This window comes from Indicator indicator, chromosome 8, assembly GCF_027791375.1.
Source record: "Indicator indicator isolate 239-I01 chromosome 8, UM_Iind_1.1, whole genome shotgun sequence".
NCBI lineage: Eukaryota > Metazoa > Chordata > Aves > Piciformes > Indicatoridae > Indicator > Indicator indicator.
Window position 1 is genome coordinate 3,430,060 of NC_072017.1, and position 26,701 is coordinate 3,456,760.

The 26,701-nt window shown below is 43.6% G+C and overlaps 1 protein-coding gene across 2 annotated transcripts in view; it reads left to right on the forward strand.

Annotated features, from left to right (window-relative positions):
• The window catches only part of NFXL1 (nuclear transcription factor, X-box binding like 1), a 50,861-nt gene extending 25,312 nt beyond the window's left edge, over positions 1-25,549 (forward strand). For both annotated transcript variants that reach the window (XM_054383042.1, XM_054383043.1), the window contains exons 16-22: positions 3,790-3,930; positions 7,581-7,747; positions 8,967-9,036; positions 14,180-14,284; positions 16,334-16,420; positions 21,113-21,166; positions 25,327-25,549. In XM_054383042.1, coding sequence (XP_054239017.1) covers positions 3,790-3,930; positions 7,581-7,747; positions 8,967-9,036; positions 14,180-14,284; positions 16,334-16,420; positions 21,113-21,166; positions 25,327-25,500 — 798 coding nt within the window. In that variant the 3' untranslated portion in view covers positions 25,501-25,549. The remainder of the gene's footprint in view (positions 1-3,789; positions 3,931-7,580; positions 7,748-8,966; positions 9,037-14,179; positions 14,285-16,333; positions 16,421-21,112; positions 21,167-25,326) is intronic.
• Positions 25,550-26,701: the final 1,152 nt, after the last annotated feature.

Sequence of the window (26,701 nt, forward strand, 5' to 3'; positions counted from 1 at the left end):
TCTCTTTTATTGCACTCAAAACTTAGGAAAGTGAGGAGTGAGGCAAGCTGAGGCTATGCTGGATGCAGCCAGAGGGCTGGGATGTTCTCTGCAGTTGGCTGTCTGGAAAGCTGCTACTGCTGTCTGCTTGCTTGTATGCTTCCCTGCCCCTGGCTTCATTCAACATTGCATCTCCTCTAGTCTACTTGAGGGATGCTACCAGAAGGGATGTCCCACTTCTGCCTATGTGCTTCTGCTGGTTCTCTTTAACTGGAACTAATGTGTCCTCATCTGATGGAAGACTAACTCCCACTAAAAGAAGTCTCATCAGCATGTTGAATTGTGTAGCTGTAGACCTAATCTGCTTTTACTACCCCTGTCTGCTGTAACTGGCTGAGCTGCAGCAGGACCATTAGTCATAAAAAAAATGAGTGGCAGTGGGGGAGCAAGGAAAGGCAGAGAAGTGGGCAGTGGCAGATTTTACTGATGAGTACATCTTTTCATTCTTTCTTTTAGCTTCCAGCATCCTTTGACTGCTTATGTTGCTACTGAATCGAGGTTGTGACTCTGAGGCAGGAAGAAGAGGATGAGAAGGAACAGCATATTAGGAGCAATGAAAGTGTTGGCAGTTAGTGTGTGTGTGTGTGTGTGCTCACTGGATGGAGAACTATTCTCTGCTTCAGACTTTCTCTTTATTAGGCCTCTTGCTCTTTTGGTCAACAGAAATAAAAGCCATCAGAGACCAAGCTGCAGGATGTTTGCAGGGGGGGAATATGAACCAGGCATTCAGACTACTTGCTATGGTTGTGTTAGTGCTTTAGCCAGCATAGAATCACAGAGTTGTTTTGGTTGGGAGGGATCTTTAAGATCATTGAGCCCAGCCATTAGCTAACTCTACTAAGCCTGGTGCTAAGCCTTGTCCCTTAGCACCATATCCATGCATCTTCTGAAGCACAGTGAGCTTGAGCTTGAGCTCTGAGGTCAGGATGGAAGAGTAGGCGGATATGATACCCTCAAGGTTTTCATTTGTGTGTTCATTCAGCCTGCCATGCAGATTCTTCCTGTTCACACAGACTCTGGGGGTCATGATGAGGAGTTCAGAAGCCTTATGAATCAACTGTATTCTGCAGTGACTTGATGTGGAATACAGACTTCTTTTTGAGAAGCCTGGAAAATGTCTCTGTAGGCAAATAGGTTCAAGTGAGTTTGTATATTTTTGCTTTAGGGAGAACGCCCCTTGCTCTGTCCTCTGTTCTCTCATTTTCAGTTCCAGTGCTCACCTGGTTATATGGCCAATCAACTTACAAACCTAGCAAAAGACAAGGAGCTTTCTTGTATTAATTAATTTTTTCTATTAGTTGCATTATCTTTCTGTTGTTCAAAGTAAGTAGTAGAGGCATGCAATTAGAATAGTAGAAGTGGAAGAGAGAAAAGGAAGAGAGTAAAGTGGCAGAATCACCTCTCAGCAGATCCAGGGAGGTGATTTTGCCACTTTGCTCTGGTGAGACCTCACCTGGAGTACTGTGTATGGGTCTGGAGCCCTCAGTATAGGAAGGACATGGACCTGATGGAGAGGGTCCAGAGGAGGGCCACGAAAATGCTCAGGGGGTTGGAGCAGCTCTGCTATGAGGACAGGCTGAGGGAGCTGGGGGTGTTCAGCCTGGAGAAGAGAAGGCTCCAGGGAGAACTAAGAGCAGCCTGCCAGGACCTGAAGGGGGCTACAAGAAGGATGGAGAGAGACTGTTTGCAAGGGCTTATGGTGAGAGGACAAGGAGCAATGGCTTCAAACTAGAGAAGGGCAGATTTAGATTGGATTTCAGGAAGAAGTTCTTCACTATGAGGGTGGTGGAACACTGGAACAGGTTGCCCAGGGAGGTGGTTGAGGCCCCATCCCTGGAGATATTCAAGATGAGGCTTGATGAGGCCCTGAACAGCTTGATCTAGTTGGGGATGTCCTTGCTGACTGCAGGGAGGTTGGACTGGGTGACCTTTGGAGGTCCCTTCCAGCCTGGATTATTCTAGGATTCCATGAAAAGGAAGGGTGAAGACTTTCAGTCAATTTCAGCCTTAACCCAAGATCACACCCTTTGTCTAGTCCAAGTGAGTTATGTCACATCAGCTTGTTGTGTAATAACATCACAACTAGTTCCTGCTTTTTCTCTGCAAAATGATCATGATATTAAGAAAAAAAACATCAAATTTTTTTTTGACAGCATCACAGGAACATTTTTTTTTCCCTTTATGTGAATATTATGCAATGGTTAGAAAATGGGAACAGCAAGTTTCCTCTCTAATACTTGTGATACAGAGAGACTTGTACTATTCAACTTTAGGAAAGTTAGGACAAATACATTGTAAGCCATTAAAATCCTACTCATGTCCTTGAGCCATTTCTTCTTGCAGGTTATTTTCTCTTTGTAGAATTGAAAAATGGTTTGGGTTTATGATGACCACAAAGCAATTAATTCTGTGGAAGCAAATTAACTGTTTTCAGCAAGAACTGTAAAGCAGTTTGGGAACCTTTTATGGAAGGCATGAGTGTAATTCAGAAAGAGGGAGTAAATCCCACTGAAAGATTTGAGAATGTAGTAGTCTGATCCAAAAAAAAAAAAAAAAAGGAAAATATGTTGCAGAAGTTGGGCAGCTTGTTTGGTAGAGCAGGTTTTTGTTTGTCTGGTATGATCAGTGTAAACCAAATATGTGTGGTCGTGCTGGGAACCTAAAGGCTACTTAAAAAAAAAGAAATTAAAATCAAACAGACATTGCACTGGTTTTCTTCTTTTAACAAAGACACTCAAGAAGCTTTTTTTCCTGCAGTTATGCTGTGCCTCTGTGTGTGTATGTCGTAGACCAAATTTGAGTTGGAAGGGACATTAAAGATCACAGAATTGTCAGGGTTGGAAGGGACCCCAAGTATCATCTAGTTCCAACCCCCCTGCCATGGGCAGGGACACCTCACACTAGATCAAGCTGCTCAGAGCCACATCCAGCCTGGCCTTAAAAACCTCCAGGGATGGGGCTTCCACCTGTTCCAGTGTCTCACCACCCTCATGGTGAAGAACTTCTTCCTGATGTCTAGTCTAAATCTCCCTTCCTCTAGCCTGGATCCCTTCCCCCTAGTCCTATCCCTACCTGACACCCTCGAAAGTCCCTCCCCAGCTTTCCTGTAGGTCCCCTTCCGATATTGGAAGGCCACAATAAGGTCTCCTCAGAGCCTTCTCTTCTCCAAACTGAACAATTCCAACTCTCTCAGCCTCTCCTCATAGGAGAGGAGCTCCAGCCCTTTGAATCATCCTCATGGCCTTTCTAACCCCCCTTCTGCCATGGGAAGGCACACTTCCTGCTAGACCAGGTTGCTCCAAGTCCTGGCTTTGAACACTTAGAGGTTTGCAGCCTCCAAACTTCTGTGGGAATATGTTCCAGTGCCTTACCACCATCACAGTGAAGAATTTTTCCCTAATGTCTAATCTAAATCTAGCTCCTGCCAGTTTGAAGCCATTACTGCTCATCCTACCACTACATGCCTTTGTAACAAGGCTCTCTCCTGCTAACTTGGAGGCCCCCTTCAAATATTGGAAGGCTGCTATGAGGTCTCTCTGGAGTTTTCTCTTCTCCAGGCTACACAATCCCAGCTCTCTCAGCCTGTCTTCACAGGAGACACATTCCAGCCCTCTGATCCTCTTCATGGCTTCCTCTTGACCTAATCTAAGTGTGTTGTGTGTATATATACATAGCAGAGGTGCAGTGTGTGTGTTTGTACACTCTGTGTGTGGGTGTGTATTTATTTGTTTCTTCCTTTGAAACCTCTAGGTCAGTCCATTGCCATGCCACTCTGCCAACCCCTACTCGTGTAAAAGATTCTGTGGGCGGCTTCTGGACTGTCAGAATCACACCTGCATGAGAGAATGTCATCATGTCACTCAACTGAACACTGCTGCAGATGGAAAGAAGGTAGGTTGAGATCCTTTTTTTCCTTTTATTTTTGCCTTTGCTTTTATACAATCTTTAGTCTTAACTAGAAAATAAAGAATTTGCAGCTGGAAGGCACAGGAGTGTGTCCAGCAGATCGAGCGAGGTTCTCCTCCCCCTCTACTCTGCCCTGGTCAGACCTCACCTGGATTATTGCATCCAGTTTTGGGCTCCCCAGTTCAAGAGGGACAGGAATCTGCTGGAGAGAATCTACCAGGATGCTGAAGGGACTGAAGCACTGCCCTGTGAGGAGAGGCTGAGAGCCCTGGGCCTGGTTAGTCTGGAGAAGAGAAGACTGAGAGGGGATTTAATAAATGTCTATAAATGGGTTGGGTGTCAAGAGGAGAGGGGTCAGCCTCTGCTCATTTGACCCTGGGATAGGACAAGGGGTAATGGATAGAAACTCCAGCACAGGAGGTTCCACCTCAACATGAGGAGGAACTTCTTCACTGTAAGGGTCCCAGAGCACTGGAACAGGCTGCCCAGAGAGGTTGTGGAGTCTCCTTCTCTGGAGACTTTCAAGCCCCATCTGGATGTGTTCCTGTGTGACCTGTGCTGGATTCTCTGGTCCTGCTCTGGCAGGGAGGATTGGACTTGATGATCTTTGAGGGTCCCTTCCAACCCCTAAGGTGCTGTGATCCTATGATCTAGTCTAGATTCCAGTGTTCCCCTTGATGGTGAAGCAGGTAGTTAATCTATACTTCTTTAGACTATAAACCTGAGCCAATATTCTATGTTTTGCAAATGCTCAGGTTTTTTTTTGGTTTGTGTTAACTTTGTTTTCCTCAAAACTTTATTGAATACTCTTGATAAGTTGCTTCTAAAGTCACTTTCTGTCAGTGTCAAGATCAAGTCAGCCTCTCCTAATCCCTACACACAAAGGCACTCACAACCTACTGGGGAAACTATTTTCTGAGCAGAGCTGTAAGTGGGTTAAGGAGGCTGTCAAATCTTTGGGAGAGAGCACTGGAAGTGTTGCAGAATAGATGAAACACTGGTCACCTCCTCACTCCTACCTCCCTTCAGGTAGCTGTAGGGAGCAATGAGGTCTCCCTTCAGCCTTCTCTTCTCCAGGTTGAACACCCCCAGCTCCCTCAGCCCTTTCTTGTAGCCCAGGTGCTCCAGGACCTTCTCCAGCCTCATTGCCCTTCTCTGGACACTCCATGTCCTTCCTGGAGTGAGTGGCCCAGAACTGAACACAATACTTGGTGTGGCCTCACCAGTGCTGAGCACAGGGGGATGGTCACCTGCTGGCCACTGTCTTTCTAACCCCAGCCAGGATGCCTTTGGCTTTCTTGGCCACCTGGGCACTGCTGACTCATGTTCAGTCAACTATCAACTGATAACCCCAGGTCCTTCTCCAAGTTGCAGCTTTCCAACCACACATCCCCAAGTCTGCAGCTTGCCATGGGGTGGTTGTGACCCAGGTGCAGGACCTGGCACTTGGTCTTGTTGAGTTTCATACAATGAGCCTTGGGCCATGGATCTAACCTGTCCAGATCCCATTGAAAAGCTTCCCTACCCTCTAGCAGATCAACACAGACACCCAGCTTAGTGTCATCTGCAAACTTACTGAGGATGCACTGCACTTAATGCCCTCATCCAGATCATTGATAAAGATATTAAAGAGGACAGGCTCCAGTACTGAACCCTGGGGGACACCACTAGTGACTGGGCACCAGCCAGGTTTAACTCCATTCACCACCACTGGGCCCAGGCAGCCAGCCAGTTTTTTATCCAGTGCAGAGTGCACTTATCCAAGCCTTGTGCCAAGAAGATAATAAAAACAGAGAAAGAAAGAAAAGTAAGTACAAAGCTGGAAATAGTTCTAGTTTTGAGCAGTCAGAAGAGAGAGAGAGTCATGATTTGGAGGAAAACAACTTCTAAAGTTTTTAGAGCATTACTTCAGAGAAAGTTGCAACATGAACTCTCTTGGTACTTAGCAAACTGAGAAAGCACTGGGTTGGGGACAAGCCATAATGTTCTGTTTTAACTGAAATAGGATGATAACCCTGTGGATTCCAGTCTTAGAAGTGGTGGTGTCATCTGATAACTGTTTATGTATTGCAGTTACTGTCTTGTTCTCCTAATGATGGTGGAATTTTTGTCTGAGGTCTATGAGCTGTTAGTGCACCTTGTGGAATGTTAACCTGCAGCAGTAGAGTGACATCAGTGAATCCTGAGAGTGACATTAAACATCTCCATTAAGGACTAGAAGAGGCTGCCTACTGCTTCAATTAAATTAACTTCAGCCTGAAGGGGTCAGGTTTATTCCCAGCTCCATTTTGCCTGAGACAACAGGAGTCTGTGTAGATGTGCAGTGTGGGCAAACCTCACTTCTCAATTTTCTTTGAATTTTTATAAACTCAGCTTGATTTTGACCTTTAGAGCTTTTGTTCTCTTGTTTTGATAGACTGAACTGCAGATGTAGTCAAGAAGAGGGCTGATTAACTTTATTGCTTATATGTCTGAGTAGTGATTTTTATTCTGTCTGGAATTTAGGTTTGTTCTGCACATGGTGTTACAAAATGTTGCAGGAAGGCCAGCTGCTTGCTTTTACCTAGTGCTAAATATTTGATCACAGTTTTCTACATGCTTTCAGTTGCTATTGTTTTCCTCAGGTGTTAGTTTTTGGGGGGTGGGGAGGGTGTTAGGTTTTGTAAATGATTACTGAACAAAGGTTCCTTTTTAAACTTCAGCAAAAATTGTTCAGCTGTAGAAGCAGAAGAAAAGGAGACTGGAATAAAACAGGAGAAAACTCTTAAATTCTTACTTTGTGAAATTCTTGCAATGTGAAACATTGGCATGGCATTAGTCCTTTTGGGGAAGCATTGTGTAACTTCATTCTTGGCTAAATTGGCTTCACTTTGGCTGACTTCTGTGAAACTGAGCATTGCAATGGGATGTGTGTGGGGGGGTGAGGAGCTTAAATACCTGTGTAGGCTCAGCTGCTAAGTGATGTGAATCTCTTGAATGTAATCTGAGGTGCTGGCTGAGTTCAGGTAAGCATATGAGTCGAAATGGAGCTGAATTTACTGTGCTGATGTTGATGAAGAATGGAAACAAGAATGACACCACAGTTCTGTAGGGTGTGGAATGTAGGGTGTGGAGGCAACACCACAGCAGCTCCCAGCATATAGCTGAGCTAGTATTTTTTGGAAGGTTATACAAACTGTTGTGCATGTATGGAAATAGAATGACTTAGGTTGCATCTTAAGCAAAGAAACCTCCCCACAGAGGGAGGTTAGAGAGCAACATGTCATGACTGAAGTGTTACAACAACATGGTGTGTGGGAAAAGGTAGGTCTGAGGATGAAATGACTTCTTTTCCTGACAGGTTTCCATAGAGAACTACCAGGCTCAATGGAAATTTTCCAAAGTACTAAGATTAGGAGATCTTTTTTCTGCCCAGGAAGTAAAACTCTTTCTCTTTGACAGGCAAGCACTGGAATTTCTCCTTTTCTTTTAAAAAGGATATTTTTTCATAATTCTTTTTGCTCGGGGGATATCTTATTGAGTGGCTGGAGCCCCCTAGCAAAAACACCCCAGCTCTTTCTGCTGTGTAAAAGTTTATTAATGGCATCTAACAACTGATTTGCACTTTCTTCAGTACTTTGTTTTTATGTTGTTAGGCAGGTCCAGAATGTTCACAGTGTGAAGAGGAGTGTACTAAGCCTCGGCCCCCTGGCTGTCCTCACCGATGTGTTTTGCCCTGTCATCCTGGAGACTGCCCATCCTGCCTCCAGATGCTCAAAATTAAGTGTCACTGCAAACTCTCAGTACTCTATATTGAATGCTTGTAAGTGTCAGAACTCAACCCAACTTTCCTTATCAGTGCTGCTGACTGGAAAGCATTTGAAATGTCTGGGGATGGGAGCTGCTCTTAGGGCAAGTTAGCACATTTCCATTGAAGGGTATCATTTGAAATATAATGGGAGGGGTTTCTATTTAAAATTAGCCAGTGGTTTCTTTGGTATTACTGCTGATGGGGTCTCAGGAGCACAACTGAATATTATTATGTTCTGATAATACTGGAAAGGGACTGTTTTCAAAGGCCTGTAGTGACAGGATGATGGGCAATGGTTTGAAATTAGAAAAGAGCAGATTTAGGTTGGACATTAGGAACAAGTTCTTTGCCATGAGGGTGGAGGAACACTGGAACAGGTTGCCCAGGGACATAGCTGAGGCCCCATTCTTGAAGATATTCAAGGTGAGGCTGGACAGGGCTCTGGGCAGCCTGATCTAGTTGAGGATGCCCCTGCTGACTGCAGAGGGGGTTGGACTGGATGAGCTTTGGAGGTCCCTTCCAACCCAAACCGTTCTGTGATTTTATTTTGAATGATGTAAATAGATTGTAATTAACATAATGTTTGATTAATCACAGAGTGTTTGGGGTTGGAAGGGACCTCAAAATATCATCCAGTCCAACCTCTCTGCCAGAACAGGATCACCTAGAGCAGGCCACACAGGAACACATCCAGGCAGGTTTTGAATGTCTCCAGAGAAGGAAATTCCACCACCTCTCTGGGCAGCCTGCTCCAGGGCTCTGTCACCCTCACAGTGAGGAAGTTTTTCCTTATGTTTTTACAGAATGTAAAGAAGGATTTTATAACAAGAATTAGTGTAATTAATGTAAAAAATCTTTACAAGTAACTAACTTCAAAATCTAGCTGTTTTAGTTGGAAAACTTTTTAGTAATCATTTGTGTGTTTGTGCATAGAGGGTTAACTGAGCTTTATTAAATATGAGATGGGACTGGTGGATTTAAGCATTATCCTCTGCATAGTTCTTTGAAGACATTCATCCTATGCATGCATATTCTTCAAAGCGCTTCAAATGCCCTAAATTTAGATGATTTTTGTCTGTAAAACAGTGCAGTTTCTGTTAGTCCCACAGGGTGGGAACAAATGAGCCAGCCCACTTTTCTTTCCAGTGAGATCTATTTAAAATACACCCCTGATTTTCTGATGTTACTGACTTTTTTTTTTTTTTTCCCTTTAATTTGGAATTTGTTGCAGGAAGCTTACAGGTGCTGACTTAAAAGAAAAAGAGCTTCTTGTTTCCTGCAGAAATCAATGTCCAAAAGAGGTGAGCCAAATGCTTGATCTGATGGATGTGTGGAATTTTGTGGAGGTTACTTTTGTAAGGGTTTTGATACAGTTTCATGGGCCAAGCAAACTAGAGAAGTTTAGTCTGAATGCCTGATGTGAAGGTGGTTAGTGAATTGTACTCACAAGGCAGTTGTTATGCATGAGGTTCAACAAGTTAAAGTGCAAGGTTCTGCATCTGGTTTGGGCCAGTCCCAGGCACAAATCCAGGCTGGATGCAGAGTGGGTTGAGAGCAGCTCTGGAGAAAGAGACTTGGGGTGTTGATTGATGAGAAGGTTCCCTTCAGGTATTGGAAGGCAGCTCTAAGGTCTCCCAAGAGTTTTCTCTTCTCCAGGCTGAACAACCCCAGCTCCCTTAGTCTGTCCTCATAGCAGAGGTGCTCCACCCTTGGATCATCTTTGTGGCCTCCTGGACTCACTCCAACAGCTCTGTGCCCTTCTTAAGCTGGGGACACCAGAACTGGACACAGTAATGTTTCCACTGCTCAGCTCTCTAGAATTTCTGAGAAATTCCCCTTCCCTGCAATAAAAATGCTTGTACTGATGTATCCCATAATTACATGCTATTTTGTTGTTCTGGATGGCTTTTTCCTTTGTACTTGAATCCCTTTCTCTTGTGTATCACACTCATAATCTGATTCAGCTGATTCTCCTTCTCTGATTCTACTCAGTTCCTTATGGTAGTTTACCTCTGATGTCCTCTAGTCTGAGATTCCTCATCTCTTATAGTTCTGAATTCTGCCTCAAACTAATAACCATAAGTTATAAGCCTTTTGTTTCATTGTTTTCCAGTGTCAGAAACTTCAACTTTGCATCCTTGCCTTTATTAGAAAACTTGCTTTGAGTAGATGCAAAAATTGCCAGGATTGCTGCTTGGTTTTCAGACAAGATGAGGCTAATCCTAAGAGGAAGGCTATGCTCTGTGCTTCTTCTGGCTTCTGTTTTGCCCTTGTAGATGCCTTTCTGATGTCCTTTGGTTTTTTGTTTTCTGTAAATGAATGTGCCTGTCACAATTTTCTCATCTGGATGTCTGAGAGCTCTCTTCCTGGCAGGGGAACACTTTTGGATATTATTTCATTGTCAATTTACCTCTTCATTTTGTCCTTTCATTTCCCTCTCTGTTACTTTGGGTTTATTTGCTCCAAGGCTTCCTCCTCTTTTCTTTTTAGAGTGCTTATAATCTCTTAACGTGAAGTATGTGTTCCTGTATTTCAGCTTCTCTTCAAAGATTTCTGTTGTTTGTTATTATTTTCCCCCCCATTTCTCATCTGTGATTAATGTAACTATTGTTCTGGACATATTCCCAAAACTCAGTCTGGGATTTAAAATCCATCTAAGTAGAGGTCTTGAATTCTAGCTTGCAGTTCAGGATTGCTCTGTTCTAGGGGTTATGTCTTTTTTCACTTAACTCAGTGAGATGTCAATGACAGCAGAGTCCACTTCATTTTTATGCAGCTTTTATTTGACTCTAAAGTTCTTATGCCTATTAATACCTTAAAAAATAAGGTTTTGAGCAGCTTCTGCTATCCAGACAGTCTTAGTCTAATTGATGGTGTCAAAAAGCATAGTCTTCTCTTCCCATGATTCTAGATTTAGCTCTTACTGACTTTCATGGAGCTTTCATGTCCTGTTCTTCAAGCACAGTCCTGCTTCAGGTAGTTCATATCTTGGTGTTAGAGTTCACCCTGCTTTTCTCAGGTCCTGTTGTCATAACTTCATGTGTACTGTATGGGGTCCTTTTACCTTTTTATTATCTAAACAATTTGCTCCTTTTTCTCTGAATACTGAAGAGTGCTAAGGATGTTTTGTCTAGTTTATCAGTATCAAATACTTGTCTGCAATTGGGGGAAAATGAGCTAGCTGTATCGTAAGACAGGTTGTACTGATCGTTCTCTTCCAAAGCAGTCATTGATAAAACACAATTTGAAGGAATAGCCTTGGCAGACATCACCCTGCCACTACCCCCCACCACCCTTCCCCAGCAAATACAGATCAAGGCCACTGCAGGGGCCTCATGACAAAAACTTTAAACTGACTTGGCCAAAAGAGGTGAATAAGACTACCCTCAGCAAGTTTGTGGATGACACCAAGCTGTGTGGTCTGGTTGATGTGCTGGAGGGAAGGGGTGCTACCCAGAGGGGCTTGGACAGGCCTGAGAGATGGGCCCAAGCCAACCTCATGAAGTTCAACAAGGCCAAGTGCAAGGTCCTACACCTGGGTTGGGGCAATCCTAAGCACAAGTCCAGGCTGGGTGAGGAGTTGCTCTAGAGCAGTCTGGAGAAGAGGGACTTGGGAGCATCAACTGGTGAAAAACTCAACTCCAGAAGGCAGCCATGTGCTGGCCTGCATCAAAAGCAGGAAGAGCAGCAGGACAAGAGAGGTGGTTCTGCCTCTCTGCGCTGCTGAGCCCCCACTGCATCTAGTTCTTGTGCCCCCAGCATAAGAGGGGCATGTTGCTGTTGGAGCAGGTCCAGAGGAGGGTCATGAAGATGATGAGAGGGTGGAGAAACTCCTCTAGGAGGCTGTTCAGCCTGGAGAAAAGAAGGCTCCAGGGAGACCTTAGGGCTACATTCCAGCACCTGAAGGGGCCTAGAGGAAAGCTGGGAAGGGACTTATAACAAGTAATAGAATGAGAGGGAATGGACTGCAGCTTGAGGAGAGCAGCTTTAGACTGGGCATTAGGAAGAAATTCTACAGTGAGGGCAGTGAGACACTGGAACAGGTTGCCCAGGGAGGTCGTGGACACCTCCTCCCTGGAGGTGTTCAGTGCCAGGCTAGATGAGGAACCTGATCCAGTGGGAAGTGTCCCTGCTCATGGCAGGGGTTTGGAACTAAGTGATGTTTAAGCTCCTTTCCAGCCCAAACCATTCTATGATTCTATGAATTTAGAACACTTAATGTTTACAAATCAAGTATGTCTGCCCAGAATTAAACTGGAAATGTTTTGTGTGCAGCCCTGAGAGCCTCAAGTAACTTTCAAAATAGTGTTTTATGGGATTATGGTGCCAGAAGCTGACCATGGCTCCTTAGCAGAGCTCAGTGAAGTTGCTGTTTGATAAAAGTCAGTGTGCACTGTCACTCCACCAAGCTTAGCATAGTGCAGCTTGAGCTCAGTGGCATACAGTATTTTAGAATCACAGAATGGTCTGGGCTGGAAGGAAACTCCAAAGGTCATCCAGTCCAAGCCCCTCAGCAGTCAGCAGGGACATCCTCAACTAGATCAGGTTGCCCAAAGCCCTGTTAAGCCTCACCTTGAATATGTCCAGGAATGTGGCCTCAACCACCTCCCTGGGCAACCTGTTGCAGTGTGAGGTTCAGGAGAGATACTTTACTGAAGTCTTAGCTTTGAGAAGGTTTTTCTTTTTTTGGTTAATGGAAACAGTGGTACCAGGGCACTACAATATTTGTATTCCAGGTTGTGTGGTAGATGTAGAGATGATGAAAATCAACTCCATTGTCTCGGTGCCTTGAAAAAATACAGCAGCAACTTAAAAGTCTTGAAACATTTCATGGTTTTGTTTGGGCTGTGACAGTATGAAACTATAAAAATGAGTCCTAGTATTATGCAGCACTGGTCACATGTCCTTTCAGCTTGAGGGAGAAGCAAAGGCTTTGATATTGCCACAGCTGTTAGATGAGATGCTTTAATTAAAAAGCTCTTTCTCTTGGTTGGTAACAATAACAAAATATCCTGTTGAAGGAAATGTAACTTTGTTTATTTAATCAGGGGTGATTAAATTCTTACCAGCATGTTTGCAGATGTTTGGGGACAGTTTTCACAGTTGATCAGTCTTCAACATTTCTGTGCAGGGATCCTACAGGAAGGCTGCAGAAGGACTTTACAGAAGGGTGTCTAGAGACAGGACAAAGGGGAATGGTTTGAAGCTGAGGGAGAGTAGGGTTAGACTGGATCTTAGGAAGAAGCTCCTCAGTAGGTGAGACTCTGGAATAGGTTGCCCAGGGAGCTTTTGGCTGCCTCTTCCCTGGAGGTGTTTGAGGCCAAGTTGGATGAGCAGCTGAGTCTAGTTGAGAGGTGTCCCTGCCCATGGTGGAGAGGTTGGAGTAGATGATGTCTTAATGACTATCCAGTTCAGAAACAGAAGAGGGTTAATCCAAGGATGAAGGTGGGCTGAAGGGAACAACTGCTTGTATTTTATAATTTACAAAAACCCAAACCACACACCTCAAAAAAAAAAATACCCCAAAACAACCCAAACCAACAGAACTAAATAGAGAGTTGGAGCAAGAGATAATAAAATCAGGATGTTTTCCCAAAGTTTGGCTTGATGCCTGACCTTGCATTGTTTTAAGTAATGACCTCGGCACCCAAACCCAGCAGAATTCTCTGATGAAAATTTGGTGAGTGTTGTTAGTACATGAGAATTGAGGAAATGCATCTGCAGAACACATGTATTAAATACAGAAAAAAAAAAACAGTAAGATGATGCCTGTCAAGGCTAATAGTAACCTCCCAGGAAACAGCAGAAATTCGTACTGGCACAGCATGGTTAGCTGGAGAGAAATGCAAATGAGAGCTGAAGATGTATTAGGGAAGATATTCTGTTAAGAGTAAGGTGCAATTAAGGCATTGTGCATAGCCCTTCCTGCTGAGATGTCATTTGGAATATTCCATGCAGTTCTGACTACTGCATTCAAGAAACACTGATTTAATCTGGTTGAAAAGCAATGGAAGGAATACTGTGGGAATAAACAGCCTTTGATGAGGGGACAGTAGAGAAATATTTCAATATGAGGATAAGAACTAAGAAGTTTAGACTGCCTAGAATAAATGTAGGCAATTCAGGTAAGCTCTTGCATGTTGTAGTGAGCTCCTGAAACAGCCTCCTTAGTGAAAGAGTAGAATGGAGGTCTGTTTGGAAGACTTTGTCCAGTCCTGGAGGGATCATAGGAGCTGCCTGGCTTTGGGAGGACTGAACTTCAGTAATGAGCATAGATTCATAGAACAGTTTAGGTTGGAAGGTGGGGAAAAACCTGAGAAGCTGTAGAAGTTTTCTGCTAAGCTGCTACATCCAAAAATAAAACCAGTTCATAGATGCTTTATAATTTTAGACACTTTATTGATGTGAGTGTTTTGATTGTGGGGTTGTTGTTGTTGTTGATAGCTGCCCTGCGGTCACCGGTGTAAAGAGATTTGCCATTCAGGTAGCTGTCCTCTGAACTGCAGCCAGAAGGTTAAACTTCGATGTCTCTGTAAGAGGCTGAAAAAGGTAAACCTTTAAGCTACACTTTTGAGAATGATGTCTTTTCTCTGCATGTTTCTAGGGTCCTGTGCATAGGGTGTCTCTGGTGCAGATTTGAAGAGGTCCAGTTATTCCAGTAGAGCTATAACAATTAACATCAGCTGGAGGGGGCTGGGCTATAATATTGAAAGATTCACTGGAGAGTGTAAAATCCTGTTGGTTCTAAGGTTTTTAGCTGCCAGAGTTACAATAGCTTTATCTTCAGGCACACTTGAGTTTTTGTAGCTTCATTGGGAGAATAGTTGGATGATTTGAGAAAAAAAATATCTTTTTTTCTGCCAGTGTTGGGAAAGTTTATAATCACAGAATGTTGAGGGCTGGAAGGCACCTTGAAAGCTCATCCAGTCCAAACCCCCTGCCAGAGCAGGATCACCTGGAGCAGATCACATTGGAATGCATCCAGGCAGGTTTTGAATATCCCCAGAGAGGGAAATTCCACAAGCCCTCTGGGCAGCATGTTCCAGTGTTGTGTCACCTTCACAGGGAAAACGTTTTTCCTCCTGTTTCCATGGAACTTCCTATGCCTCAGCTTCCACCACTGCCCGTTGTGCTGTCATTGGGCATCACCCAGCAGAGCCTGGCTCCAGCCTCTGGGCACTCACCCTGCACATCTTTATCAGCGTGTATGAGGTCACCCCTGAGTTTTCTCCTCCTCTCCAAGATACAGAGCCCTCAGCCCCCTCAATCTCTCCTTGTAAGGAAGATGTTCCATTCTCTTAATCATTTTTGTGGCTCTGTGCTGGATTCTTTCAACCAGTTCCCTGAAGTCCTTTTTGAACTGAGGGGCCCAGAACTGGACACAATATTCCAGGTGCTGCCTCACCATCAGGGAAAGGAGAGCCTCTCAAACTACTAACCACTGCCCTTCTAATACACCCCAGAATGGCAATGGCCTTCCTGGCTACAAGAGCACATTACATAAGTTGGAACAATCACAAACTTACTGTGAATCCCTAACTAATGAAATCAGGTAGAGATTCTCTGCAAACCTGAAAGCAAGTACAGGCATCAGCATCCTTAGCTTCTAACAGAGTTAAAGGACAAAGCCATGTAACTACTTTTTCATAGCTGTAGAGTATTGGACATAAGGAAGAAGTTCTTCACTCTGAGGGTGGTGGAACTCAGGAACAGGTTGCCCAGGGAGATGATGGAGCCCTGTCCCTGGAGACAGTCAGGGTCAGGCTTCATGGGACTCTGAGCAACTTGATCTAGTTGGGGATGTCCCTGCTTACTGCAGGGGAACTGGACTAGATGACCTTTAGAAGAGGTCCCTTCCAACTCAGTGCATTCTGTGATTCTACTATCAGAAGAACAGAAACTGATGTGAAGTCTTGGCAACTAATCATGACTTAATAAAAAAAATAATTATCTGGCTCCATTATAAGATGCTTAAATTATTTTTCTGGACACAGTTGACTTCTGAGCCTTCCAAGTGGACTGCAGTTCCCCAGAGCTCTCAGCTTCTCCTGGAAATATTTTGTGCAACCAGAAGTCTTACAGTGGGGTGACACATATAGGAAAAGTGCTTCAGATTGGGCAGTCTCTGCCTACAGTTTTTTTTTCTTGTCAGCATTAGGAGGAGGGCAGGAAGTGGGAGGGAGAATTCTTGTTTTCTTTTTTTTTTCTGTTTTTTTTCTCCCCCCTTTCCCCTCATAACCAGACCTGCAATCTCCAGCCAGTTAAGAGAGTGTGTATAAAATTACTGAGACTCTTTCTGCCGGAGTTCAGAGGCTTTTCTTACTTTTTCTTAGGCAAACAAGTGAGAAAAGAGATGATAAACGAAACTGGACTGTTTGATTTCTTCCTGTGTTTAGTTTATCAGAAAGAAGCAAAAGAGAAGGACAATTTAATACAGGATTACAGGTTCAAACAACATTTAATCATTAGCTTTATTTTCTGTGTTACCAATGGTTTACTAAACAAGAATGGTTTACAATTATTTTCATGCAGAAATGAATAAGTAACTGAATTTTATATAGGAAAATGATTATAAAAGATTCAAATTATACTTAACAGGAAATCCAGTGCAGCAAGATCCAAGAAGGCCAAGTTTCACTGGAATGTGATGCATTGTGCAAGGAAATGAAGAGGAAAGCATCTGAGGTAATGTATCCATTGTAGCTGTTATTTCTTCTTCCCAGTTGCTTCAAGAAAAGGAGGAAAAAATGAACACAGAATCATTTTTCAAGGCATTACCAGCAAAAAGCCACAACCTAAGTAGATGGTCCTGTTTAATGGCAGCTAGTTTTTCAGATTTGCTTTTGGGTTAGTGGGGAGGATTGGTGTTGTAGACAGTGTTAATTAGCTCAGTGAAATAGTGTGTTGAAACAGTACTCTGTTATATTATTGTTGTTAGAAGTGGTTCCTTCCTCATCCACTGAGAACAAGTGATGGTCAGTGCTGATAAAATCAGCTGATTTCCCTGATGATCAGTGCTGTAAGGTTAGTGCCAGGCCACTTCCCAGGGCAGTGGTTAAATCTGCTTTTTTCCAGTGAAAGTTTCACAGCTCACTGCAGCTCAACTTGTCCAAGCATGAAGAGTGGAATCCTGTCACACTGTGTTAGTTATCCTGTACCAGCAGAATGGAACCAGAGCTTGCAGCAGTTGCAGTGTACTTTTTAGCCTGCTGTAAATGTGACCTCTTCCTAATTCTGCTGGTTTATGAAGTAAAGAAAAGACTGCATGCTGTTATCCAGAGACAGAACTTCTATCTTTTGTAAGAATCAGTACATAAATTGCTTGCTTTTATCAGGTAAGAGTTAGATGTAGCAAATTTACAACCTCAAAACTCAACAGGTAGAGCTGACTTCTGTCAGCTTCTGCTCTTTCAGGATTGATTTACAAGTTCTATCAGCTACCACAGAGACCAACCCCTGCAATTTTGCAAGCAGGTCACATTCTTGGAATGTGCCTTTAGAAAATCCTAACCATAACAGACAGTTCACACAGAATCATGGAAACATTCAGGTTGGAAAAGCCCCTCAGGATCACTAAGTCCAACCCAGAACCCTACTCTACAAGGTTCACCCCTAAACCATATCCCCAGGCAGCACATCCAAACCACCTTTGAACACATCCAGAGTTGGTGACTCCACCACCTCCCTGTGCAGCACATACCAATCCCTGACCACTCTTGATGGGAAAAAATGTTTCCTACTGTCCAGTCTAAAACTACCCAGTCGTAGCTTGAAGCCACTCCCTCTTGTTCTGTCACTAATTACTTGTGAGAAGAGACCAGCAGCAGCCTCTCCACAACCTCCTCTCAGGTAGTTGTAGACAGCAATGAGGTCTCCCCTCAGCCTCCTCTTTCCCCAGCCAAGCAGCCCCAGCTCCTTCAGTCACTCTTCATAAGTTCCAGCAAGCACATGAAGGTAAGTTGAGAGAACATGGAGTGTGCTAAAGCAAAGGGAATTCACAAGAGCCCAAGTGAGCTGGGACACAGCAGTGTGTCTCAGTTTGGCACTTCAGCAGGTGCTGACTCCTGTTTCTCACCCCTGATGTGGTCATCCATGGGGAGGAATGATCCAATGCAATGAGCAAACTACAAGCAATGCCACAGGCATAGTGTGGCATAACCCTGCTCTGTCTGCTTTCCTCAAAGAGTGTGGATTTGTTTGGAGTGTTTGTAGTTACAAAGTTGTAGTTAAATTCTTACTAGGCATCTTTTTCTAGCCTGTAGTGGCTTGCAAATGACAAAACTGGAATGATCTGCAATCAGATGCCCCTGACAAAAGTAGTTTGTTATGTCAGTTACTCTTTAATGTGTCCAAGATGAGGTAAGTCTGTTTAAAAACTTACAGTTCCAAAGCCAAAGTGTGTTGACTTTTAATAAAATTCTTTCTGCATAGCACCCAGTCAGTGTGCACTTTTGAGGAATCCACTCTGTCTTTTACTGGACTATTTATTGAAGAAGGAGTTCTAGAACTATTTTTCCATACTGTGATGAGAATGGTTAAGCTTCCCTCTATGTGTCTTATACAAATATAGAATCAGAGAATTGGTTTGGTTGGAAAAGAGCTCTAAGATCATCCAGCCCAGCCACCAACAGAACACCATTAAATCAAGTCCCAGGGTGTCATATCTACTTGTTTTTTTGAATATAGACTCCAAAAGCTTCCTGGGCAGCCTGTTCCAATGCCTGACCACTCTTGGAGGAAAGAAATTTTTCCAATCTCCAACTTAAACCTCCCCTGGTACAATTTCAGCCATTTCCCCTCATCCTATCACCTGATATTAGAGAGAAGATTCTGATCCCCCAGCTCACTACAACCTCCTTCAGGAAGTTGTAGAGAGCAATGAGATTTCCCTTCAGCCTCCTCTTCTCCAGGCTAAACAACCCCAGTTCCCTCAGCCACCCCTCTAGGTTCTTCAGACCCTTCACCAGCTTCATTGCCCTTCTCTGGACAGGCTCCAGCAACTCATTGTCTTTCTTGTAGTGACCACAGCAGTGTAAAAAGCAGCTCTTGTGGGTTTTTTCCCACCTTTATGGGTCACTTCCTCTTTGGAGCTGCAGTTCTGCCGTTAGATGGCAGTGAAATAGCAGCAGGCTGCTTCTGCAGCATCTTCGACACCAGCCCTGCCAATTTCACATGTGGGTGGCTGAAAAGGTCTTTTGTAGACTTTTCTCAAGAGAGACTCTGCTGCTGAGCCTGGACTAATGAAATTATCAATAATGCTTTTATTTGATACATGGTTTAGCAATTTTAAAAATTGCCTGAAAGGCTGCAAATAGGACTGGGCTGTTGAGCCTGTTCCCAGTGCACACTGCTGCAGCTCAGTGTGCCCAAGCATGGGCTGGTCTGATTTCCCCCTTCTCACAGATTCATGGAATGGTTTAGGTTGGAAGGGACCTTAAAGATCATCTAGTTCCACCCCCCTGCCATGGGCAGGGACACCTTCTGCTAGCCCAGATTGCTCAAGGCCTCATCCAGCCTGGCCTGGAACACCTCCAGGGAGGGAATGTCCACAACCTTCTTGGGAAACCTGTTCCAGTGCCTCACCACCCTCACTGTAACGAATTTTTTCCTCATCTCCAGTCTAAATCTGCCCTCTTCCAGCTCAAAGCCATTGTCCCTTGTCCTGTCACTGCAAGCCCTTGTCAAAAGTCTTTCCCCAGCTCTCCTTCTGGTACTGGAAGGTTGCTCCAAGGTCTCCCTGAAGCCTTCTCATCTCCAGGCCAAACAACCCCCAACTCTCCCAGCCTGTCCCTATTGCAGGGGTGCTTCAGCCCTCAGATCATCTTTGTGGCCTCCTCTGGACCTGCTCCAAGAGTTCTATGTCCCTCTTGTGTGGGAGGCACTAGAATTGGATGCAGTGCTCCTGGAGGGGTCTCACCAGAGCAAACTGGAGGGGAAGAGTCATATTAGAGTCATCAAGGGTGCTTGAACTGCAGATTGTTTGGAACAAATTCCACCTGCACAAGTTGTATTTTAGTAAATTTTTGTCAGCTCATCCAGTTATTGAGACCAAAACTTGTTTTCATTTCAACTTCTTGACCAGATTTTTTACCTCTCATTTGGATGAGGTAGGAATTTAATGGCTGCAATGCTAAACATCCAAGAAATGCACAGCAGGCAGCACAGACATTACTTCCCCACTATGCTCTTCCTCTTGCTATTATTACTGTAATGATGCCTGACTATGGGAATTTTAGGGCTCATGCAGGTGTCTTTCTGTGCAGTGGTCTTTATTGGATTTACCTTCTGTTAGAATATTTAACTATTTTTCAGTCAACATAAACTTTTGGCATCTATAAACATCCTGGAGCACCAAATTTCTAGGTATAGCCAAAGACTGTGTGGGAGTAGAACACTTCCCTCTGTTATCAACCAGCTTGCTGCTGATTATTGGTGGCTTATCCTTATGTGGCATCTTCACCCTCCCCAGGATTTTGTGCCATCTAAGTCACCTGATGACATCTAGCTAGGTCTCTCTTTTTTTATGGAGGCCACTCCATCCTATTGCCTTTTGTATCTCCTCAGGCTTTACAATTCTTCTCTTATTACAGAACCAAAAAACACCTGAGTGCAGGAGCTAAGATTCAAGTGCATTGACATTTTTGACTGTACCATTCTTAATAACTTCTAGCATGTAATTTGCTTTCTTGAACACTACAAAGCACTTCCATAGAATTACCAATTGACATCACTCCCATGAACTTCTTTCCATGGGACTTTCTGGTGGGGGGAAGCATTTTTAATGCCATTTGGTTTGAATGACACCAAGGGCTCTGAAACAATTGGGATATGTATTATCCAATAGATGTGGCATTCAATACAGAGGTTTCCTTTTGCTTTAGTAGCCAGGGAATATTAGAAGTACTTGAGATGAAATATATGTGTGTAAATTGTGTAAGTAGTGTGTAAATTGTGTAAGTAGTCTGGAAGTCATATGAGTAGTGTGTAAGTTACATAAGTAGTGTGTAAATTACATATCTAGGAACTGTCTGTATGCATAATTGGGGATAAAGGTGCTAACAAAATTTAGAGTAACTGCCTTCAGGGATTTTCCTGCTTGCTGGTGACCAAACTATTCTTTTTAAGTTTTTTTTATTTGCTAATTAAAGTTGTCAAGGTGAAGTCAGAAGTTCAATTTCTAACCTTGCAGCATCCATTATATGCTCCCATGTTTTTTCCAATGTGAAATGATGCAGTGAACATTTTGTAATCTAAGTTTAGAGCTCACTTGAGGGAGGTTTTGGTTGCCTTTGCTGAGAACTATGCCACAGGAGTAATTATGACCCTGTAAGAAAACAGGTTTACAATAGTTGCTTATCACTTTGTGTGTCTGGACAGATGAAAGAGGCAGAAGCCAAAGCTGCTATTGAAGAAGAGAAGAGAAGACAACAGGTATCAGCCTTTCTTTTTTGATTCATTCACTTCCTCCTCACTTTGTTCTTGTTAGTAAATAATTTCATTTACATGCAATTAAAGAGGTATAGTTTGTAATGTGATACGCAGAGTCATTCCTGTCAGCTGTTACCTTACTCAAAGATGTGTGCTGTGAATGATTTTCAGTGGCTAAAAGCCCACAGCTTTTCCCAATTTTCATGCCTTCATGAGGATTATCTTCATAATCAGCTTGATCTTGCATTATTATGACTCTGTATTCTATAGTTTGTCTTCAAAATACTAAGTACTCTTGATTTGAATCAAACACTATAATGCCCCCACAGAATTGCTGCATAGCCTCCATGGAGATAGAAATACTGGGTGAAGCCTCCCTTCCCCCATGATGAGGAAGGCTGAAGGAGGCTTTGTCCTTCAAGATCTTGGGGGGTGAGGGTGGGAAATGTGTATTTCCTGCAATTGCTTTTGTTGGTGACCATATGTTGTCAGCACTGGAGTCCAAGAAGCTTCTGTGCCAGCTGCCTGGAGGCACTAACAGTAATGGTGTTTCAGGCAAAAAGGGTGGGCTTGCTTGGTGGTGCTGCCTGGGGTGGGTTTGTCATCTGGAGGCTACACTACAGCCTCCCTGCTGCTGGCTGGGTTGGGTTTGGCATCTGGAGGCTACAGCTTCGCTGCTCTCCTTCTAGATAGCTCCTGCCTGTGCCTGAGTGTTTGACACCAAATCACCTTCCAAGTCCAGAGTGTGCTTTCTGCCTCTCCTTACCTGTCACAGCAGCTCTGTACTGGGCTGTAGCTGTGTTTTCAGCTGCACATCACACTGCTTTATCACAGAGCACTGCCCGCTTGACAGGGGGTGCCAGAGGCTTACTCAAAGACCTGATCCGCTTGCACCGTTGTCCCAATCTCATTAGGACAGAGAGTTTCCCTGTGGGTTACAACTCTGTCATGTATACTTTGAGTAGCTGCCTAGAGACTTGATTCAAGTCTCATGCCTGTCGTGCTCTGGCAAGGTCTGCTTTGGCTTTTCATTGAGGAGTGTGTCCATCTGCCAGATTGGGCAAGCATGCAGTTAGGTACCTGTCCTCCAGGGGACCAGGAACTGTTCCGTGATCATCTTGTAATGTTGTTACCTTCATGCCTCAACCATCAGAAGGTGCTGGGTCACATTAAGAGTATATATTTATTGAGTATACTCCCTTCTGACAAAGGCTTGCATCTTTTACCACCTTCCAGATGCAGATTTTTATAGAGACAGTTCATCTGTTAGCCACAGCTTCTTCAGACCTGTTTTGATGAATACTTCATGCAGTTCTTTATGTACAAACTCATTAGTGCTCTGGTAACTCTGCACATTTGTATTTTGACATTTGCTATATTTGGTAGCAGCTTCTGCTAGCATCATTTACAGATGGAATCACTTAGTTCTTAGTGGAAAGGAAACAGCTTGGTTAGGCTTCTCAGCCAAACTTTCCCTCTGCTTCACCATGTGAGGCCAGGGGTTTCACAGCAGCTAAGAGGTGGACAGAATGATCATTGCTTTGATTATTTAACAATTCAGACCAAGCTCCCTCTCTGCCCCACTCCGGTGTAAAAGATTTGGTTACATTTCCACAGAATCACAGATTTAACCAGGTTGAAAAAGACTTTTGAGATCATCAAGTCCAACCTATTACCCAACACCATCTGATAAACTAAACCATGGCACTAAGTGCCTCATCCAGGCTTTTTTTGAACAATTCCAGGGATGGTTCCACCACCTCCCTGGGCAACCTGTTCCAGTGTCTCCCCACCCTCATGATGAAGAACTTGTTCCTAACATCCAATCTGAATCTACCCACTTCTAGTCTTGCTCCATTCCCCTTAGTCCTATCCCTACCTGCCACCCTAAAAATAAATGCATTTCATTTTAACATGTCTGCACACAAAGAAGTTAGATTCATGTTCTACATAAAAAGCTTGAGCTTGTTTAGTTTGAAAAACTAAATAGTTTGCAGACTGGGCACAACCTTGTTGTTCAGAGATCCCTCAGGTGACACTTTGGGAAGGTTGACAGTTACATAAAATCTGTAGGTAGCTTTTCAAGGCTTCTTTCTCATATTCTGTGCCCACAAACCTTTTTTCCATTCTGTTTTTTTTTTTTTCTTTTTAATGATCTATTTATTTTTAGCTGGGTTTTTATTAAGCTCACTACGAAAGCAATTCAATGCCTGTTATATAATTATTCAAGCCCTATATTTTAATTCAGATTGCTGCAGTTCACAAAGCACTCTGCTTTTAACACCTAGAGATCACAAGCACAGCACTGGAGAAGCCCCAGATTCTGCTCAGTGCCTGTGTCAAGGGAAGTGCTGCCTTATTAGCTGTAAAAAACCTTCAAACCTCTGCACTTGCCTCCAGGTTTGGGATTTTGCAAAAACTGCTTCTTTAAAACAGTTTGCTTTTCTAAAGGAGGATTAGCTGGCTGAAAGTAATCTTGTTTCAAACAGCAGGCTGTGGAACTTGGTCTGAACTTTTCTCCCCTGTCATCACAGAAGTGCCAACAATTCCTGCCTTCATTAGATACAAAGACAGAGACATCAGAACGAGTCCCTTTCTCCTGCTGCCGGTGGTGTCTGGCCCAAGAAGGGAAGCGAGATCCGCTCTGTGAAACTCTGACAAATATTTGCTGTCAGCAGAGGAAGACCAGGCAGCAGGCAATCTTGAGTTCCAAAGGAAAATTATATTTACTGGACTGCTGCTCTGCCCATTTCCCCAGACAGTCTTGTTCTCGTTTCTTTAATGCACCTACCTTATTGTCTTAGTCCCTCTCTTCCTGGCAGGGCTGCAGTAGTACTCACGTAGATTTATTTCCTCTTGTGGCCAGGCTTTGTCTCTGTTCACTGTCCATGTTTCCTCTGCTTCAGTTTGTGCCTTTTGCACAGCCAGTCCTGGCTTGCTGCACCCCTTGCTACATCTCTCTTCTCTCTTTCAGTTCATCCTGTCTCTCTGCTCCCTTGTTGCAGGCTTTCCCTAACAGCTCTACCCCAAGATCCAGAGGACTGTTGAACCATTTATGGTTTTAGTCTGTCTCAGCTCTCTTTTAGGGCATCCTTGCTGATTTTCCTAGCAATTAGATGGCTCTTCATTGGAATCTTATCCCAGTCTTGCACTCTTTGTTTCAGGCTGCCTAATCCCAGTTTTATTTCACCTTTCTGCTCTAAATTGAGTTTTTGTCTGTATTCTCTTGGTAATTGTTTAAAAGGCTGTGAAGGGGAATGAGGAATAAGGATCAGAGCATCCTAGTGTTCAATCCAGGCATCACCCTGAAATTGCTGTTCTGGATGGAAGCTTGGCATTCTTCTTATTTTTTTTTCCAATTGCTTTGCTTCATTGTTGGCCCTTAGGGCTTTCTTTGGAAGTCTAATATGTACCTACCTCAGTCAGATATGAGTGACTAACTGCTAATTTATAACACTAATAATATCAGTCCATAGCAGATGGAATCTTCTTGTGTGTATCTAAGATTATATTAAGCTGAGCGTACAAAACACCAAAAACTGGGGGAAAGATGATAGATTTTTATTTGGGTTTATATTTCTATTAATTTCTTTTTAGCAGAGAGTGCATCCTTATTGGGTGGGGGGAGGTCTTTGAAGATTTCAGCCTTTTATCTTTTTTAAGATATTTCATGGAACAGCAGTCTGATAGCTGTGAAGATTCAGAATTTATGAAGAAAGCTGTGAAGATAAAGGATCATCTGGACACATTCCTGTGTGACCTGCCCTAGGTCATCCTGCTTTGGCAGGGGGGTTTGGACTTGATGAACTTCAGATGTCCCTTCCAACCCCTACCGTTCTGTGATTCTAATCTCACTTTGGCTTAACACATGCAGCCTGAGTTAAAAAAAGATTCAATGTAAAATTTTGGTTGTTTGCAGGGGTTTTTGGTGATGTTTTTAATAGGAAACTTAACAAGGGCTTAATATTTGGAAGCAAACCCACTTTGTAACCATGGGATTCAATGCCACCATCTCACCTGTAAGAGATGCACCACTTCTGCTGGCTGCCAGTTGTTTTAATAACTTTTTTTTTTGGGGGGGAGAAGGGGGTGTAGGTTATCTAATACCTAATAAGGTTTAATTCCTTCACAAATGTCAACTGCTTCTGGTTTTCTTCACCTAGGCTGAGCTGGAAGCTTTTGAAAACAGGTTAAAAGGACGAAGAAAGAACAAGAGAAGAAAGGACGAAGTAGAAGTTGAACAATCAGCATGGCAAAAGTACAAGAACCTCATTGTGCTGCCACTGCTGGGAGTTGCTGTTGTGATGGTTGCATGGCTCATGGTCTACAACGAGTGAACCAACTCAATATTTACTGTACCTCACTTGGGCCTGAGGTAGCTCTTGTTCCTAGAATGGTAGCCTGTGTGCAGCAGAACTTCACATGCACAGATCATGTGTGTACACTGCTTGCCCAGAAAAGTGCAGAGGAGGGAAGAAATGTCACCTTTTGTCTTGTGGCAGCACAAAACTGAATTCAGACACCGTAAGTGAGAGTAGATTTTAGTGTACACTGAAGTGCTGATGTAATTCCTCTGGCTGAGCTCTGTTAACATCTCGTCTGTTAATATGTTGTGTTACTTTCCTTGCCTCCATTTCTTCCTATTAAAAATAGCTTAGTATAAAATGCTTGATGGAATATTTCTTTCTGTTGCAATCAGTTCAGTGGTTCATTGAAGATTAGTGCTCTTATGCTAGTCTTTATGTTGTTATCCAACAACTTCTGTGCTTCATGTCAGTTTTGATTATAACAACTAATGGGGAACTCCACATCACTTAGGTTTGGGGATTCTGGGGCCTCATGTCAGAACTTTTGGTCAGAGAAAGGAAATGTAAACTGTCTTTCAAGTCACCTGTATCACAAACAATAAAAAGGACCCCCCTGACAGACTCTTTGGTTTTTGGTTGTTTTCTACCTGCCCTCATTTCCTCAAAATCAAATCAATGGAAAGCTTCACTTACTGGACAGAACTGCAGACTAAATGCAAGTGTGAAACAGTTTCAGGGTAGTGAAACTGATTTGTGATACCTGGCTTTGAAATTGTGGAATGGTTTGGGTTGCAAGGGATCTCCAAAGCTCATCCAGTCCAACCCCCTCTGCAGTCAGCAGGGGCATCCTCAACTAGATCAGGTTGCCCAGAGCCCTGTTGAGCCTCACCTTGAATAGTTCAAGAGGGAAAGGAATCTATTTGAGAGAGTCCAACAGAGGGCTATGAGGATGCTGAAGGGACTGGAGCACTGCCTGATGAGGAGAGGCTGAGAGCCCTGGGGCTGTTCAGTCTGGAGAAGAAAAGGCTGAGAGGGGATTTAATCAATGTCTATAAATATCTAAGGGCTGAGTGTCAAGAGGCAGGGGACAGGCTCTGCTCAGTTTTGTGTCCTGTGATAGGACAAGGGCCAATGGATAGAAACTCCAGCACAGGAGGTTCCACTTCAACATGAGGACTTCTTCCCTGTGAGGGTCCCAGAGCACTGGAACAGGCTGCCCAGAAGGCATGTG